Source organism: Dendropsophus ebraccatus, chromosome 1 (genome assembly GCF_027789765.1).
Source record: "Dendropsophus ebraccatus isolate aDenEbr1 chromosome 1, aDenEbr1.pat, whole genome shotgun sequence".
Lineage (NCBI taxonomy): Eukaryota > Metazoa > Chordata > Amphibia > Anura > Hylidae > Dendropsophus > Dendropsophus ebraccatus.
This window is the reverse complement of record NC_091454.1, coordinates 224,887,972-224,908,019: the sequence shown is the minus strand read 5'-3', so window position 1 is coordinate 224,908,019 and position 20,048 is coordinate 224,887,972. Positions and strand designations below refer to the sequence as shown.

General features: G+C 46.3%; 1 protein-coding gene across 5 annotated transcripts in view; it reads right to left on the bottom strand.

Moving 5' to 3' along the window:
- Positions 1–261: 261 nt before the first annotated feature.
- Positions 262–20,048, bottom strand: part of LOC138770571 (uncharacterized) — a 277,918-nt gene continuing 258,131 nt past the window's right edge. For 2 of the 5 annotated variants that reach the window (XR_011359472.1, XM_069949699.1), the window contains one exon: positions 17,598–17,648. Coding sequence is in view for 2 of the 5 variants with exons in the window: in XM_069949679.1 (XP_069805780.1) it covers positions 10,429–10,721; positions 17,598–17,648 (344 nt within the window). In the remaining 3 variants the exon portion in view is untranslated. Of the gene's footprint in view, positions 588–9,230; positions 10,722–17,597; positions 17,649–20,048 lie in introns of those variants that run through there. The other 3 variants (XR_011359470.1, XM_069949679.1, XM_069949693.1) reach the window with 3 other exon arrangements.

The following is a 20,048-nucleotide window of genomic DNA, read 5'->3' as shown; positions in this document are numbered from 1 at the left end:
TACGTGATGTAGCCGGTTTACAGTTGAAGATGACAGCCGGCTGATGTGAACGGGACCTGGGAGCGGCACATCAGAGGCACAGGGACGGGTGAGTTCAGTTCCTTATTATTTTCCTGCCCCCACCAGCCTGCAGTTTTTGTACTTTTGTGGGACTTCTCCTTTAAGGACTACAGTATTGATGGCCCATGCCCAGGTCGGTGGTAGACAATAATGAAAATGTAATAGAGATCAATCAATAGGATACCAGGAGTCGGACCTCCACAGATCCCCCATTTATTAGTGGAAACTTAACAAAAAGATCAAATGTTCTCACAGGCACATCCGTCTATACATTCACAGACGATATCACAGCCGACTCCCCAGCAACTGGGACTACAACCAGGACAATCACAATCAGGACAATCACAATCAGGACAATCACAATCAGGACAATCACAATCAGGACAATCACAATCAGGACAATCACAATCAGGACAATCACAATTCTTCCTTGGCCTTCTCTTTCCTTTTTCCCGACCAGTACAGGTGGTGGCCGGGTCGGTCTCATTTGATGAATGGACATCAGAGCTGTGATCCATGTGAGAGTTCTGTGGAGGATAACAAATAGAATTTCTTAGAGAGTTATTGTAAAATAGATTAATCACTGTGTCCAAACAAAGAAACAGCACTTGCACATATAAACTGCACATCAATGAGAAAAAGTTTACTGAGAATCATCCTATCCAAAATACTAAAAGAGAACAGGAGGGAGACAAGCCACCAAAAACAATTATAATACAAAGTCATGTGTCCAAACATACAGCTAGCCCCAGCCTCACCCCCCTGAGGAAGCAGTGGGGTATGGCGAAACATGTGGGGTGCTCGTTCCCCTCCTGACCTTTTTTTTATACAAGGTAATATAATTTACTACAAATTTTTCTCCATTACGTTTGTTATCATCAGCTACTTTACTGGGGCTAGCTGTATGTTTGGGGTACTCTTGCTTAGACACAAGCAGGGTACATGACTTTGTATTTTAATTGTTTGTTGGTGGTTTTTCCAGGAGGCTTGTCTTCCTTCCACCTGCTCCCTTTCAGGATTCTCAAAAACGACAGATATATATATATATATACCAGATAAAGAATGGCAGCCAGGATAACAACTTTCATCACAACGTCCATATCTAATGGATATTGGAAGATAACACTGGTAAATCTTCCTTCATTGACTTTTATAATATTAGCCACAACATCCGCCTGCCCGTTCACACTGAGAATCTGTACAGATAAATAGATTTTCTGAAACCAATAACATGTTATTCTTGTATCAAGCTGCTTTGTTATGGAGTCCTGTTTATTGGCGATCGAGGGGTGGGATTTATTTAGAGATTTTTTAAAAGCCTTAATCAAACCTTAACCCCTTAAGGTCAAAGCCAATTTTTGGTTTTTGTGCTTTTGCTTTTTCCACTTTATGTTTAACACCTTAAGGACGGGGCCAATTTCAATTTTTGCATTTTTGTTTTTTCCTCCTTGTGTTTAAAAGGCCATAGCACTTACATTTTTCCACCTAGAAACCCACATGAGCCCTTATTTTTTGCGTCACTAATTGTACTTTCCAATGGCAGGCTGAATTTTTGCATAAAGTACACTGCGAAACCAGAAAAAAAATAAATGTATGGTGAAATTGAAAAAAACAACAACGCATTTTGTTTATTTGGGGGGTATTTTTTTTATATATGTTCCGCAAGTTGTTACAATTACAACGATATATAACATGTATAACTTATATTGTATCTGATGGCCTGTAAAAAATTCAAACCATTGTTAACAAATATATGTTCCTTAAAATCGCTCTATTCCCAGGTTTATAGCGCTTTTATCGTTTGGTCTATGGGGCTGTGTCAGGTGTCATTTTTCAAATTTTTCTGGATTTGATGCAACCAAAAATGCGCAATTTTGCACTTTGGGATTTTTTTGCGCTTACACCGTTTACCGTGCGAGATCAGGAATGTGATTAATTAATAGTTCGGGCGATTACGCACGCGGCGATAGCAAACATGTTTGTTTATTTGTTTATTTATTTATATTTATAAAATGGGAAAAGGGGGGTGATTTGGACTTTTATTAGGGGAGAGGATTTTTTTTATTAATAAAAAAACATTTTTAATTTTCTTTTTACATTAACTAGAAGTTCCCCTGGGGGGAAGTCTATACACACAGCATTGATCTCTCATAGAAATCAATGCTGTGCATATACACAGCAATGATCAATGAGATCAGTGATACATTGCTCTGGCCTGCTTCAGACCAAAGCAATGTATTGCCAAGCTGGGATCAGCTTCAGTACGACGCTGAGGCCCGGCCCAGCCAGAAGAACAGATCTTCCCCCCAACCCTTGCGATATGACTGTGGAGCCTGATTTAAAAATCTCAAAACACAGGACTAGTCAGATATCCCTCCGGGAAGGACCCAGCCAAGGGGTTCCTACTGTAGAGAAACCACCTAAACCACCATTTTGAGTGGCCCTAAAAGTCAATGTAATGACAAGGGAAAACCAAGGCTGAGTATCCATCCACAGACAGCTGTTTTGGGGTGTTGCCCCTCATCAGTGTGGAACAGGATTCTAGCTAGGTGGGAACAATGCCTAGTACAGCCATATGGGAAACATCACTGATTTTCCCTTGTCATTACATTGACTTATAGGACCACTTAATATTGTTGTTTTGGTGGTTTCCCGACAGGAGCTGCCCCCTGGTTGAGCCCTTCCCTGAGGGATATCCTAGTCCTGTGTTATGAGACCCTTAAATTAGGCTCCACAGGATCTTTTTGCATACTTTCACTTCCTGACTGTCTCATCTTAAGAGTGACAGGCAGATGAGGAGTGATAGCCCGCTCAGCCGCAGCGCTGTCGTTGAATGGGCTGGAGGTGGCTATGATCATCAGTGGACACCATAGACTCATAAGTGGTCATTGGGAAAGTGTGAACAGGTAAGCATATAAAGGGACTTTTATTGAGATTGGCGTACTTGTACACAGGGCCGTATTTGCCACTAGGCACCCGTGGTCCGGTGCCTAGGGTGGCGGCACCCACAGGGAACACTATTTTTTATTATTTAAAAAAAAAAACCCTTTGTAGGCACCGGCCCACGGGTGCCTAGTCCGCGCCCGTGGGGGGGGGGTGACGGAGCGACCGGGAGCAGGAGCAGGATGGGCAGGCAGGCTGGTTCCCTCCCCCCATGCAGCGCCAAGGTCCGGGGTCTGGGGCAGGGGCAGGGGGTGAGTTTTTGGCACACACAGCTTGACAGAGGCCGGAAGCTCACAGCTGCAGCCCCGCGGTCCCGGATCTTCTCTCCTGCTCGGTGGCGCTCACGTAATGTGACGTCATCGCCGAGCAGGAGAGAAGATCCGGGACCACGGGGCTGCAGCTGTGAGCTTCCGGCCTCTGTCAGGCTGTGTGTGCCGGAAGCTCACCCCCTGCCTAGCACCCCGGACCTCGGCGCTGTATGGGGGGAGGGAACCAGCCTGCCTGCCCATCCTGCTCCTGGCCGCCCCATCAACCCCCCAGCCTCTCCCCCCTGCCCCACAGCGTCTGCCCGCCCCCCGGCCCCCCTGCATCCTCAACTGCTCCCCTAACCCTCAGCCTCTCCCCCTACCCCCAGCCTCTCCCCTGCCCCCCCCAGCCTCTCCCCTGCCCCCCAGCCTCTCCCCCTAACCTCTCCCCCTGCCCCCAGCATCCTCAGCTGCTCCTCTAACCCTCAGCCTCTCCTCCTACACTCAGCCTCTCCCCTGCCCCCCCAGCCTCTCCCCTGCCCCCAGACTCTCCCCTGCCCCCCCAGCCTCTCCCCTGCCCCCCCAGCCTCTCCCCTGCCCCCAGCCTTTCCCCTTAACCCCCAGCCTCTCCCCTGACCCCCAGCCTCTCCCCTGACCCCCCCCTGCCTCTCCACCTAACCCTCAGCCTCTCCACCTAACCCCCAGCATCTGCCCGCCCCCCGGCCCCCCTGCATCCTCAGCTGCTCCTCTAACCCTCAGCCTCTCCTCCTACACTCAGCCTCTCCCCTGCCCCCCCAGCCTCTCCCCTGCCCCCCAGACTCTTCCCTTAACCCCCAGACTCTCCCCTGCCCCCCCAGCCTTTCCCCTTAACCCCCAGCCTCTCCCCTGCCCCCAGCCTTTCCCCTTAACCCCCAGCCTCTCCCCTGACCCCCAGCCTCTCCCCTGACCCCCCCAGCCTCTCCACCTAACCCTCAGCCTCTCCACCTAACGCGTCTCCCCTGCCCCCAGCCTCTCCCCCCAACCTCTCCCCCTGCCCCCAGCCTCTCCCCCTGCCCCCCAGCCTCTCCCCTGGTCCCCAGCTTCTCCCCCCTGCATTCTCAGCCTCTCCCCTGCCCCCCCCCCAGCCTCTCCACCTAACCCTCAGCCTCTCCACCTAACCCCCAGCGTCTCCCCTGCCCCCAGCCTCTCCCCCCAACCTCTCCCCCTGCCCCCAGCCTCTCCCCTGGTCCCCAACTTCTCCCCCCTGCATTCTCAGCCTCTCCCCTGACCCCCAGCCTCTCCCCTGCCCCCCCCCAGCCTCTCCCCTACTCCCCAAGTCTCTCCCCCTAACCCCCAGACTCTTACCTGACCCCAGACTCTCCCCCGCCCCCCCCCAGCCTCTCCCCTGCCCCCCAGCCTCTCCCCTGCCCCCCCAGCCTCTCCCCCTAACCCTCAGCCTCTCCCCTGGTCCTCAGCCTCTCCCCTGCCCCCGGCCTCTCCCCCCTGCATTCTCAGCTGCTCCCCTGCCCCCCTAGCCGCTCCCACTGAACCCCAGCTTCTCCCCTGCCCCCCTACTGCTCCACCTGACTCCCAGCCTCTCCCCCTGAACCCCAGCTTTTCCCCTGAGCCCCAGCTTCTCCCCTGCCACCCTAGATGCCCCTCCCTGCTGCTCCCCTGCCCCCCAGCTGTTCTCCCTTTCCCCCAGCTGCTCTCCCTGGTTCCCCCAGCTGCCTCCCTTCCCCAGTCACCCCCAGCTGCCTCCCTTCCCCAGTCACCCCTAGCTGCCCACACTGCAGAAGAGTTGTGGTCGGAGAAGTCTTCATGATGCTGCGCCAGATGTAGAAGAAAGCAAAAAGTTAGCGGCGGCAATTCGAGAAGACGTCACCTGTGAATCATTAGTAACTGCACTGTAATCACTTCTATACTGTGCAGAGCCTGTGTACCATTGGGGTCTCAATGGGTCAGTGTATTGTTTGCGGTAGTGTACTGACACAGCCCTGCGGTCACTACAGTACACTAGCGCAAACTTTTAAACTAGGACCCAACTACAAGAGCTGCAGGCACTACAACTCCCAGCATATCCTGAGGGCTGTAGACTGTCAGTAAATGCTGGGAGTTGTAGTGCCTGAAGCTGTTGTTGTTGGGTCCTAGGTGCATTATACACTGGAGGCTTTGTGGGAGATCAGAATACATAGATCTGTGGGGGCTCAGTGCAGGGAAGTGACCCCAGAACATCACTAATAGGGGATAGAACAAAAACATCTCCCCCTATCCCTATTAGTGATGTTCTGGGGTCACTTTTCTGCACTGAGCCCCCACAGATCTATGTATTCTGATCTCCCACAACGCCTCCAGGACCCAACTACAACAGCTGCAGGCACTACAACTCCCAGAACAGTCTGCAGCCCTCAGGATATGCTGGGAGTTGTAGTGCCTGCAGCTGCTGTAGTTGGGTGTTCTGTAGTGTTCTGAGATTTGTCACAGATACAGATGAATTCAGGAAAGTAGCGGGTCAGCATGTCGTGTCTCACTGGTTCTTTATTGGTGGGCCCCAAGGATCATTTCCTCTGGTGGGCCCCAGGTGCCCCAGTCCAACACTGGACAGAACCGGTCCCCAAACTAAGACGTCCCCGGCCTCCTTCCTTCCTCCATCACGTCTGTTTGATGAGAACAGCGGGCATCAAGCAGAGCGGCACCCAAGTGCCAGGGTATATACCATGCATGTACAGTAACGCGGGGGGGGGAGCGGGCGCCTCAGCGTGCAAAGTGCCTAGGGCAGCATGAACTCTAAATACAGGCCTGCTTGTACACCAATCTTAAATAAAGCCCGTCCACTTTTTCCCGGCTGGATTTAATAAGAGATACACGCCTCCTAGTAAACCTGGCCAGTTCTGGCCCAAGCGCAGGCTCTAGGCAGCAAATCTACACCTGCAGTAGGTATAGATTTATATCATGGTTTACAAGCCGTTGTACTTCATAGTAAATCAGGCACGGGAGAGGGCCATGCCTCATCCCTGCTTTGACGCCCCACCCCCCCAATCAGGTAAGCAGGGGATACGGCTGGCGAATTCCATAGAGAAGGTGTGAATCTGCCCCTTTCCTGCGGCATACACCAGGGGCGCACATTGATAAAAGTTCCCCATAGTCTTTTTTATTTTCTATGTGTATTAAATTGTGCACTGCCATCTCGGACTGGGTTTGTTACGAACCTTGCAAAAAGTTCATAACAAATCTTGGTTTGTGAGGTTTGGTTCGCTCATCTCAAGAAATAATATATACAGTGGTCAGTGCTTGAAGATCGAGTTGGAAGCAGGCATGTTGGGCAAGTGTAAGGATTAGGCAAGGGTCAAATAATAATGGCTACATGACTGGGTTGGCTGATATAGGTGTTGGGGTATTCCCACAACCTACTGGTTTGTACCTATCTGAGGTGATACAACAAAAGATAGTCATAGGTGTCCAAAGCCACTGATGTACTGTACATGGGAAACAATGGCTTTCCTGACTTGTCCAATCCCACAGAGGAGCTGTGGTGCAACAAAGTGCACAAAAGTTACTGCTGACTATGAGAGTAGGATGTCGGAACACACAAAGCATCACAGCTTATGGTCCAGCTCAAAAATTCACCATCAAAATTGTCTACAATCGGCAGGTGAGCCTCAGAACTGGAGTGTGGAGTCATGTGAGAAGGTGGCCTGGTCTGATTAATCATGTGGATAGCCTCCAACAACTTCCTTGTCTGCCCGAGTACACGATTTATCACCGATCCAGCCAGGAACCTAAGTTAAAATTCATGGGGCCATAGCAAAACCTGGGACACTGTGTGAGTGGGGGGCGGCCTTGGGACACTTAATGAAGTTACATTAAACTTCTCCAATCACATGGCCCCGAGTGGCACAACAAGCTTATCAGTTGCTGTTACATTGAGGGGTTTACTAGTACACTGATGATCCCTCATGCAATACTTGTGAGCAGGAAAACAGTGGGTTGTTGTATAGGGCCTGGAGGACCACCAGTCCCTTACGGGTCACATCACACCCAAGATGGCCAACAAGTCTTGCATTAAAGTTCTATCTCTATCCACAGATATCTTCCTGGACAAACTTCCTGGACTAGTCATGTCATAATACAAGATAACAAACAGCAATCCTGTAGACTAGTGCTTCTCAATCCCAGTCCTCAGGCCTCACCGACAGGTCATGTTTTGAGGATTTCTTTAGTATTTCACAGGTGATATAATTATACTCAGTGCATCAGGTTTTAGCACAGGTGTTCTTTGCATGGGAAATCCTTAAACCATGACCTGTTAGGCCTGAGGACTGGAATTTAGAAGCACTGGTGTAGACAATAATGTAGTCCGGTATAGTACATACTGTAAGAAACAATGGATCTTGTACCATTTATACCAAACCAGTTCAATCATATAGATCAGCGACCTTACCCGCCCAGCTAAGGGGGCGGGGCATGACACAGCACTGAGGAGAGAACCCCTCCCTGTGTCATGCTCCGCCTCCTCAGAAACTGCTATACCAGACCTGACCAATACCGCCATACTGTAACTGGATAACACCGCCACACCAGGCCTGACCAATACCACCTTACTGTGACTGGATAACACTGTCATACCACACCTGACCAATACCGCCTTACTGTGACTGGATAACACCGCTATACCAGACCTGACCAATACCGCCATACCCCCCTCGAAAAGACACCAGATTTTCTGGCAAGTCTGAACGAGAGGGTACTGCCCCTCTGCAAGGTGCTACCCTACGCACCAGAGCATGGGTGCCAAATGGTAAATACGACCCTGCAGGTATACAGGACACTACAGGTATACAGGACCCCAAAACTATACACTACAGGTGCATGGGACCTCCACCAACTATATACTACAGGTATACAGGACCCCAAACTTTACACTACAGGTATACAGGACCCCAAAACTATACACTACAGGTATACAGGACCTCCACCAACTATATACTACAGGTATACAGGACCCCAAACTATACACTACAGGTATACAGGACCCCAAAACTATACACTACAGGTATACAGGAACTCCACCAACTATATACTACAGGTATATAGGACCCCAAACTATGCACTACAGGTATACAGGACCCCCGAACTATATACTACAAGGTATACAAGACCTCCACCAATTATACACTACAGGTATCCAGGACCCTCAAACTATAAACTACAGGTATACAATACCTCCACCAACTATACATTACAGGTATACAGCACCAACTATATACTACAGGTATACAGGACCCCCGAACTATACAGTACAGGTATACAGGACCTTCACCAACTGTACACTGCAGGTATACAGGACCTCCCTCAACTATACACTACAGGTATACAGGACCCACGAACTATATACTACAGGTATACAAGACCTCCACCAATTATACACTACAGGTATCCAGGACCCTCAAACTATAAACTACAGGTATACAATACCTCCACCAACTATACATTACAGGTATACAGCACCAACTATATACTACAGGTATACAGGACCCCCGAACTATACAGTACAGGTATACAGGACTTTCACCAACTATACACTGCATGTATACAGGACCTCCCTCAACTATACACTACAGGTATACAGGACCCCCCCAACTATGCACTATAGGTATACAGCCCCCCAACTATGCACTACAGATATGTGAGACCCCTTAAAACTATACACTGTGGGTATACAGAACCCCTCCAACTATGCACTACAGGTATACACTAATTACACTGATTAACTCAGATGAAACAATACCTTTAGCTTGGCCTCCTGGGCACCTTAGAACAAATCTAATTAACACACTGACACTTTATACCCGTGCAGCGCCAGGTACATTTTCTAGTAAAAAATATTTTAGTAAAAAAAAAACAAAAAAAAACGAACAACTTGTAAAGAACAAAAAAATTTTTTTTCATTAAATGATTGTTTTATTTTGTTAAAGTGTAAAAAAAAACTACATATTTGGTATTAATGAGTAGTAAAATTCTTTAAAGCCCTTTTCAATATCTCTCGGTGATAAAAATGGCTTTACCCATAGTCAGGTAGATGGAGGAATCAATTTAGCAATCCTTTTTTTTTTTTACTTTAGGCAAAAGAGTTACCTTTCTCCCTGAGAAGAGCATCATAAAATGTGTGAAATCTTTTCTTCAGGGAAAGATCTCCGGCTCGCCATACATCCCCAGTCATGCTTCAAGACTCCTAGTTGTGGTGAAACAGAGACTTAACAGGAAAGCTATCTTGAAAAGCTGGTGTGAGAGCTGCTCTGTATATCTTTTCTACCCAACTTTTTGTGCAAAAGAGAGTCAGCTTTATTATTATATGCATAAAACTGCATTTTGGTTACTGAGTGTGAACCTAGCCTTAGCGCTAATAGTATCTCTTAAAAAATTCTCAGAAATAGATTTTTCTGCTGTTTGGACTTTGGAAAGCCACTTGGCATATTAGGAGGTAGATGCAGACGATTTGTCTAGCTTGTTTGACACTCAATGGATTTTGTAGTTTTTGCTTCAGAAAATGAACAGATGGTGAAATGGCCCCATGTGAGAGTATTCCTGGAGAAGATGAGGTAGAGGTGGATTAAGTCGTGTAGTCTCTTGTATAATCCAGAGAGGCCGCAATACCCATTTTATTGTTTGTTTGTTTTTGTTTGCTTTTGCCAGTAAAGTATATCACTTTGTCTTTTGTGTAGATTCTCTCTATCACCACCAAAATCCTTTGTAACTTCCGGCTATGAGTTGTTGATTGTTTCTTCAGTCTGGTTGCGTCAATCTCTGGAAATCAGAGTCTGCGTCTTCAGTGTTCTCAGCAGGTCGCACTGTGTATATACTCAAAAAAGGTTCCACCTGTCACTGGTGACCTGCGGGAAGTGATTATAGTCACCAATGGTTATATTACAGCAGGGCGTCAGATGTAAGTAAATAGGGAGAGCAGGAGCACTGAGAGAAGGGTCTAACTTAGAGCAAGACCAGCCTCTGCCCAAACAGAATTTTTTGAAATCCTTACATATTTATTTAAAAGGAAACATTTTTTATTTCCCATAGTATCCAGCACATTAGCCATGACACTTCATATTTCACTCTCATTTCTCCTGATCATCTCTGAGATTCTGCCCCAAAGAGACTGGTCAGGGGGAGGGAAAGCTGAATGGAAGAAAGTACATTGATATTCTTAATTTCCCGATTGTAATTTTGCTTTTAGATCTGTGATGAGAGGCTCATTCTCCTTCTCTAGAGCCTGATAAAACTTCTCCTTGTTATCATAACCCCAGCTTTCCACATACTCGTACAGCTTCCTCATTGCCTCTTGGTTAGGTTTTTTACAGCGCACAGTATTATATTGCTCTGGTGTCAGCAGTCTTTCCCTCCGTAGAATATCAAGTACCGGACTGATGTCTGGCATTCTTTGTATCAGATCTTCTCTGTATATATCCACAAAGTGCTCCGGAGCGGGACAGGCAGCACCTGCAACAACAAAGCTTTATTTATAATTATACTTTATCTTATTGATAAGCTATATCATTTAGCTTATATCCTCATGCGAGACTTTTAGAAGTGCTTTGTGTGCTTTTTACATTGTGTCTCATTATTAAATATATTTACGAAAACAATACAGTTTATAAGTAGTATAAGAAGTAGGGATGGTCCGAACCGAGTTCGTACGGAGTTCGTACGAACCCAAACCATCCGCAATAATTACCGCTGTCTGCCCGCTCCGTGAAGTGGGCGGATCCATCGGGAGGAACGCTTGGAAAAATGGGATACAGCCATAGCCATAGGCTGTATCCCAGTTTTCCAGGCGGTCCTCCCGCTGTATCCGCCCGCTCCACGGAGCGGGCAGATAGCGGGAATCCGATGCCGAGCGTTCGGGTTCAGCTGAACCCGAACCTTGGCGGGTTCGGACCATCCCTAATAAGAAGAGTATAGTACATATACAGTGGAATACTAAAGTATTAAATCATATAGCATAAAATACGATAATCCTTCATTTTTAACATTTTTTGGCTTTGAACTTGAAAAAAAAACTCCCTTGAAGTCAATAGGGACCCAAAAATGGCTGTAATGTAATGGGTGTAGGAAGGAGTAAATGGCTGAAAATGCAACTATTATGGGGGTAAGAACAGGGCAATCTCCCTGGCAATAATGGTGTAAGTAAGGTATTTAAAATGATAAAGATAAAAAAATAGATTAATAAATAAATACATAATATTGAAAAAGGATGCGGATATCCAAGTGGAGAGCAAAAAGGAGGAGGCAATAGCCAACACTGCACATTTGCATATAGGCTCCTTAGTCAGGCACCGGGACCGAGAAATCATTGATTTTTAGAAATGTCACTTTGTCCACGTTGGCTGTGGATAGACAGACCAGCTTGTCAGTGATCACACCCCCTGCTGTGCTAAATACCCTTTTAGAAAACACACCTGCTCCAGGGTGGGCCCGTCCCTCCGAGGCATAGAGGGAGAGCTCTGGTCAGGTTTCCAAATGGTAAACTCAGAAATTGAATGGGGTGGAGCCATCGTTCACCACTATGAGATTTGGTGAAACATCTTTATTTACCATATACAGTGGTACCTTGGTTTAAGAGTAACTTGGTTTAAGAGCTCACAGTTTTTCAAAACTGTGACTTGGTGTAAGAGCATTGCTTTGATGTAAGAGCTCCCTGTACTGGGTGGGAGGGGAAGAGGGGGAGAGGCATGGTCTGCATAGCGGGGTCTACAGCACTGAGCCCTGACAAAGGAAGTCTCCCTCACCTTCCAAATCATAGCAGATCCACTTCAGGCTGGGGCTTACATCAGAGGACAGGACTGTGGGAGTAATCTCTCCATAGCTGTAACCCCTCTCTCCCCGGACAGAGAGCGTTGCATGTATGTGCCCACATCTGTCCTGCTCATTCCTTCATGCTCCCTGCAGTCTCTGTCCGCCCTTGTGTTTCCCATCCTCTCCATTACTGTGCATGAAACTTTTAATATCACAGATTCTGCTGTTTCCGAATGTTTGTTTCATCTGTCTACATGTTATTCAGAATAATAAATCATTATTTTGGGGGTGTGGAACAAATTGTCTGCATTTCTGATTTCTTATGGGTAAATTTGCTTTGGTTTAAGAGTGGATTTGGATTACAAGCACAGTCCCGGAACGAATTAAGCTTGTAATCCAAGACACCACTGTACTTATAATTTTGCCTCCTGCTCATACATGCCATTTCTGCCGATGGTGCGGCCGGGATCCCTAGAGACATGTCAGTTTTCTGCATCCACTATTCAGTGAATAGCGGCCGCAGAAAACCCTGTAAGTGCACACAGTGGAGCGAGCGGCTTCGGCCACTTCCTCCATTGTGTGCAGTGAAGAGTTCTGATGCGGGCGGGCGCGCACTTATGGTTGTGCCACCATTAAATAGCATTAGCAACATGTCTACTTTATGTTGGCGGCATTTATTAAACTATCTTTCATTTTTTTAGACAATAGAAAGCTTAAAACATTAGCAGCAATTTTCCAAATTTTCAGTAAAATTTCAAAATCAGATATTTTTAGGGACCTGTTCAGGTTAAAAGTGTATTTGAGGGGACTGTATGTTAGAAAGCCCCACAAAGCACCCCATTTCAGAAACTGCACCCCCCAAACTCTGCAAAAGCACATCCAGAAAGTGTTTTAACCCTTTAGGGGAGTCACAGAAATAAAAGCTAAGTGTGTAAGAAATTTGAAAATTTTAATTTTCTGTGCAGAGATTTTATTGTAATCCAATATCTTTCATAATTATAAACCTATTAACAGAGAAATGCACCCCAATATTGATTGCCCCGTTTCTGCAGTTTATAGAAATACCCCATATGTGGCCCTATTGCGCTATTTGACGCAACCACAAGCCTCAGATACAAAGGAGCGCCTAGTGCATTTCAATGTCTCCGCTATATGTGGTCATTTTTGACTGTACCACTTCAGGTTGGCAGAGGCTCTGGGGTGCCAAAACCTAAAAAACTGCACCCCTCAAGGAATGTAACAAGGGGTGCGGTGAGCATCTGGACCCCACAGGTGCTTCACAGATTTTCAGAACAATGTGGCGTGAAAAAGGAAAAATTTAAACTTTTACACTAAAACGTTGTTCTAGCCTTCAATTTAAAATTTTTACAAGAGGATAAAAGAAAAAATAAAACACCAAACGTGTAGCGCAGTTTCTCCCGAGTACGGAAATACCCCACATGTGGACATAAAGTGCCAAGCGGGCGCAGGACGAGCCTCCAAAGGGAAGGAGCGCCAATTGGCTTTTGGAAGCTGAATTTCACTGGAATGGATTTCAAGGGTCATGTCGCATTTACAGAGCCCTCGTGCTGCCAAAACACTGGAAACCCCCACAAGTGACCCCATTCTGGAAACTACACCCCTCAAGGAATCTAACAGGGGGTTCAGTGAGCATATGGACCCCACTGGTGACGGGCACAAATGAGGAACAATGTGACGTGAAAGTGAAAAATTTCATTTTTTCACTTTCACACCACAAATGTGCCCGTCATCAAGGGGTCCATATCCTCATTGCACCCCTTGTTAGGTTCCTTGAGGGGTGTAGATTCCAGAATGGGGTCACTTGTGGGGGTTTCCAGTGTTTTGGCAGCACGAGGGCTCTGTAAATACGAAATGGCATTTATCATCCATTCTGGCCAAATCCCGCCTCCAAAATCCAAATGGCGCTCCTTCCCTTCGGAGGCTTGCCCTGCACCCACAAGGGGCTTTATGTCTACATGTGGGGTATTTACGGACTCGGGGGAAATTGCTCTACACATATTCTGTGTTTTTTCTCTTTTAACCCCTTTGAAAATGAAAAATTCAAGGCTAGACCAATATTACAGTGTAAAAAAAATTTATATTTCATTTTCACGCCACATTGTTCCACATTTGTTCCCGTCACCAGTGGGGTCCATATGCTCACTACATCCCTTGTTACATTCCCTGAGGGGTGTAGTTTCCATAATGGGGTCACTTGTGGGGGGTTTCAACTGTCTTGGCAACACAGGGGCCTTTTAAATGCAACATGGCCCCTCGAAATCCATTCCAGCCAAATCCAGCCTCCAAAAGCCAATTGGCACTCCTTCCCTTTGGATTCTTACCCTGCACCCGCATGGCGCTTTATGTCCACATGTGGGGTATTTCCGTACTCAAGGGAAATTGCTCTACACATTTTGTGTTTTTTTAAAATCTTTTAACCCCTTGTGAAAATGAAAAAGTCAAGACAAGATCAATGATGTAGTGTAGAAATAAATAATAATTTACAACAAAATGTTGGTCTAGCTTTGATTTTTTCCATTTTCACAAGGGGTTAAAAAAGAAAATTAATGCAAAACTTGTAGGGTAATTTCCCCTGAGTACGAAAATACCCCACATGTGGACATAATGTGCCATATGGGCACAGGGCAAGCCACCAAAGAGACAGTCAGCGCCTGCCAGTACAGTAGAAACCCCCACAAGTGACCCCATTCTGGAAACTACACACCATAAGGAATCTAACAAGTAGTACAGTGGTGATGGGCACATATGTAGAACATGTGGTGTGAAAATAAAAAATACCTTTTTTTTTCATTTTCACAGCACAAATGTGCCCGTCACCAGGGGGCCATATCCCCGCTGCCCCCCTTGTTAGATTTCTTATGGGGTGTAGTTTCCAGAATAGGGTCACTTGGGTGTGTGTGTGGGGGGGGGTACTGTCCTGGCAGCACAGAAGCTTTGTAAATGCATCATGGCAAGCCTCTAATGGGAATGGCGGCCATACCTACTTAGCTGGGGAAAAGGGACAATTCTAATTTATTTGGGGGTATTGGGCCAATTATTAGTTTATAAGGTTGAAAATGACAGGTGTCCATCAAATTCAACCTGTGTTGATCCAGAGGAAGGCAAAAAACCCTCGTGAGACAGACGACAGTAGCCTCATCACAGTGGAAAAATTCCTTCCCGACTCCATAATGGCGATCAGAATAATCTCTGGATCAACGTGACCCCTGAAAAAGAAATAAGGGGAAAAATTTTGAAAAATTAGTACTCCAATGACGTGTGGTACGCCTTGAAGTGATCCTGTATGCAGAGGCCGGGGGGATCAGGACAGGTGTCACAGTGGAAAATAGTGTCCTTCCTGATCCCCCTGTTACGCCACACTCTGCACTTCTTCTGGGGTCTCCCGTTTTCCAGAGTGTGGGACGTCACCTGGAAAATGTTGACCTGGTGCGATACGGGGTCCTTCATATCCAGAAGCGCTGGGTCCGCTCCATGGCTGCTAAATATTAGGGCTCTATTACCGCTTCTGATATTTTCGTATCGTGCTGCAAGCTACAGTAGCTCGGGCAGCGACGGACCGGGAGAGGGGGTGCTGGTATAAGAGTTATCCCCGTACAGGTGGTGACCTTTATCCAGCAGTGGGAGGATCAGTTCCCAAAATATCTTCCCACTAACTCCGAGTTGGGGGGGCATTCTGGGGGCTGGATTCGGGTGTCCTTTCCTTCATACACTCTAAGGGTACTTGCACCCTTCATGCATTCCGCAGCTGGTACCCGCCGGCAGACTGATGCGGGTGCACGTGTCTCTGCACTCCGCACTCATAGACTCCATTCTATGTACGGGCAGATTCCGCCCTCCGTCCAAAGAATGAACATGTTCATTCTTTGGATGGACGATGGAATCCGCCCGTGCATAACATGGAGTCTATGACACGGGTGGAGAAGCACGCGCCCGCATCAGTCCGCCGGCGGGTGCCAGCTGCGGAATGCACAAAGGGTTATCCTTCGCTAATCTGCAGTGTGCACGTACCCAAAATCTGTATGTGTACCCTGAGGTACTCTCACAGAGTTTGTAGAATTTCACCCCATACCGTCATCTCTTATTGAGAAGGTACTGGCGGAAAAAAGACGTGTCTGGGGGGCAGCATATGCCACGCTACCCCCAGACACGTCACTGGATGATGAGGATAAATAGAGGAAAAAAGGATCATTCATCCTCACTGGCTGTTTCGGTGTCAGAGGCAATAATAGCGTATGCCTCCTGAGCCGAAAACACCCTGGGGGCCATTTTATACAGGGATTGGTATATGGGGTATGTAAATGTGTAGTGTAAAGTAGTGTAAAACTTTAATTCATGTAGTGTAGCGTATTGTAGTGTTATTTACATGGTTTTTTTACATTAAGAAAAAAAAATTACGCCAAAAAAGGTGCTGCTGATAAATGCCGCACTTATGTGCGGTACTTATCAGCAGACAGTGGCGGTAGGATATAGAGAAGAACAAAAAACCTGCACCAAAAAGGAGGAGTTTCTGGTTAGCAGCGTACTTACGTGCCATGCTGATCAGCACTTAGCGGCGTAAGGGTGCGGAAAAAAGAGGAAAAAAAGGGAAAAAAAAGAAAACACACTTTACAACCCTATAGCTACTAATAAGTGTTTTATATACACTTATTAGCCGCTAGGGGGCAGTAGGATGCCAAAAGCCAAAGATAGACGATGAGGGAGCCGAAAAAAGCCGTAGACAGCCGACGGGAAGAAGGACGCCGCGGGACCCGGAAGACACCGCTCTGGACCCCGGGATCAGGTGAGTATGGCCAAATACCTGATCTGGACACCCCAGCTACCAACCCCGTGCCAACAAGCTATGATGGCCTGCTATACATCATAGCAGGCCATCTTCCCTGATCGCTTTGTGTGTACACACAGCGATCGGGAAAACCGCGGGTGTAAATGTTAAAGGGGTAATCTGACAAAAAAGTTTTTGTTTGTTTTTCTTTTCTTTCAAATAAACTGGTGTCAGAAAGTTACACAGATTTGTAATTTATTTATACTCAACACACGGGGGTGGGCAATTATTTTTCCCATGGGGCCACACGAGAAATTGTAATGTTTTTCGAGGGCCAGAAGAATATACAATATTTAATCCTGCCTTGGATGGATCATTTCAGGGTGGTAAAAATGACTAGTAACCTTTTTTGTTTTTATCATCTAACACATGGGGAAAGGGACGGATTTCTGTTTTTCCAATACACACTTTTATTAAACTCTGGCTCCTGAGCCCCTTCCATGCTACCTGTCCTAACCATTCCTGCACCAGTTTTACTCCTCTTCTTTGGCTCCTGCACTGTGTGGAGGTCAGGTCGGAGTTCGACAGTATAGATCAAACATGAATGTAGCATGCCCACTGCTGTTAACCCTTTCTTTTCTGCAGCATGGAAGTGATGCAGAGTATAATTACTCTGATGAGGGCCAGTCATTGCTCTGATGCAGGCTGGTCACAGACAGTTAGCAAGCCGGATTTGGCCCATGGGCCATACAGTGCCCTGGTCTGCCTTAACAGAACTATATTGAACATTCCCGTACCTTCATGGAGTGTAAGCTGGGATAATGACTGTGTAATGGTCTTCATGTCACCTGCAATATACATACATAGATTAATAGATAGAAAAATAGATGGATATATAAATAGATGGGCGATAGATAGATAGATAGATAGATAGATAGATAGATAAGAGATAGATAGAAGATAGATAGATAGATAGATAGATAGGAGATAGATAGATAGATAAATAAATAGGAGATAGATAGATAGATAGATAGATAGATAGATAGATAGATAGGAGATAGATAGATAGGAGATAGATAGATAGATAGATAGATAGATAAATAAATAGGAGATAGATAGATAGATAGATAGATAGGAGATAGATAGATAGGAGATAGATAGATAGATAGATAGATAGATAGATAGATAGATAGACAGGAGATAGATAGATAGATAGATAGATAGATAGATAGATAGATAGATAGATAGGAGTTACTGTAGATACTTCTGTCATGTGACAACATGAAGTGGTGGCCACCTATTGATCAAAGGGGGTGGCAGGGCTGGCATCAGCAACCAGCAAACCGGTGCCCATCCAGCCTCTTGGTGTTGTGTCCTACGATTTAATTGTGAGTGCTCGTAAAAGGTGCTCGCAGTTAAATGATGCAGCGCTGTGATTGCCATAGGCTCGCCGCCATGCCAACCACTCCTGTAGCCTCAGGTAGCACTATGGCTCTGGCCACAAGAGGCCGCTCCCTATTCCAGCGTATTAGTGATGTCATTAGGGCGCCTACAGAGCAGGGAGGGAGGGGAAATGGTGAAAACTACCAGGGGGATTACTTATAGGGGGATGCCTACATGGGAAGGGGGGCTTCTGCCATCTGGAGGATTACCTACAGGGGATGCCTACATAGAGGTTGCTACCTACAGGGGGACTACTTACTAGGGGATTATTATTGACTGGGGAGTACCTACTTGGGGGGACACCTACATAGGGGGAAAGGCTACCTACAGGGGGATGAACTACAGTACATTGGGGATATTATTTACTAAGGTAGAGGTAGATACCACAGGGACTACCTACAGGAGGATACCTACATGGGGAGGCAGCTACCTACAGGGGGGACTACCTACATTGGGGATTTTTACATAGTGAATAGGCTTTACTGGGCGGTAAATACAAGGTAATACTACCTACTGGGGTGCTACACGGGGAATACTGTGACTGGGGGTCTACCTGTACAGAGAGCTCTAACTACTGTATGGATGCAGAGAGATGCCTAACTACTATGTGAAAGCACAAAGGGGGTCTAACTACTGTATGGAAGTAGCTCGCCATATAATGTGCCTAACTTTTCTCAGTGGCTGTTATATGAATTAAAATATACCTTTTATTTATATTTAATGATATAAAAGCAGTTTGTGATATAGCGCAAGAAGACAATAGCTTAGAACACTGTATTATTCTTGTATTTCTGGAGTGTGTATTGCGGGGCTGTTAGAGATTATGTGTAACTCTCACACATTATGTGTTGGCTTCTCACATTCCCACTTTAGTAACTTTATTCACAATTTCAATCATACTGGATCACTTGTGCGTTCTTGTCAGACTTTATACAGGAGTGTGATATTTTTATTTGTTCTTTAAGTGGAGGGACAAAGAGAATCAACCGTGAACCAATGGCAAATGCATGCAAGACTTTGTATTAAGTGGCTCAAGGCGATCTCTAGCACTATACTGTATGTAACAAAACAAAAGTCAGGATGGCACTACCTGAACAGGATAATACGCAGCATTCAGGACTCCACAGATCTCATACTGTGGTGCTCTACAAGTCCAGCATGAACAGACAGTCTCTTGTAACAATGATCCATGCAGAATGACTTGCAGCACTCGCCAGTGTAGACTGCAGCCAACGTTTATTGAAATAAAAGGTCAAAGGATACAGGCATGCGTGATGGCCATTTCACTACTTAGAGCTTCCTCAAGGCCCCACTACACTCTTCTACCCCACCTCCTAAATAACAGCTTTCAACTGATACAACATGTCTCTACACAGGTGGCCAGGGCAGACGAGTGCTCACATACAAAATTCCTCCTCTAAAGAAATGGAGCTGATTATTCGGTCAGAGGTGCTAGGATCACTTGACCTCAATGGACTTCAGAGCTTTGTTATAAGGTGTCTGTTTTGTGATAATTTTATTCATGTTTGGGATGTTCACAATTGGTGTATTGTATTTCGCTGATGTGCAATTTTGGATGTGAGCACTCGTCTGCCCTGGCCACCTGTGTAGAGACATGAAGTTTTATGTGGAAGCTGTTATTTAGGAGGTGGGGTAGAAGAGTGTAGTGGGGCCTTGAGGAAGCTCTAGGTAGTGAAATGGCCATCGCACATGTCTGCATCCTATGACCTTTTAATTCAATAAATGGGTGCAGTTCACACTGGAGAGTGAGGCAAGTCATTCTACAAGGATCATTTCTAACACTG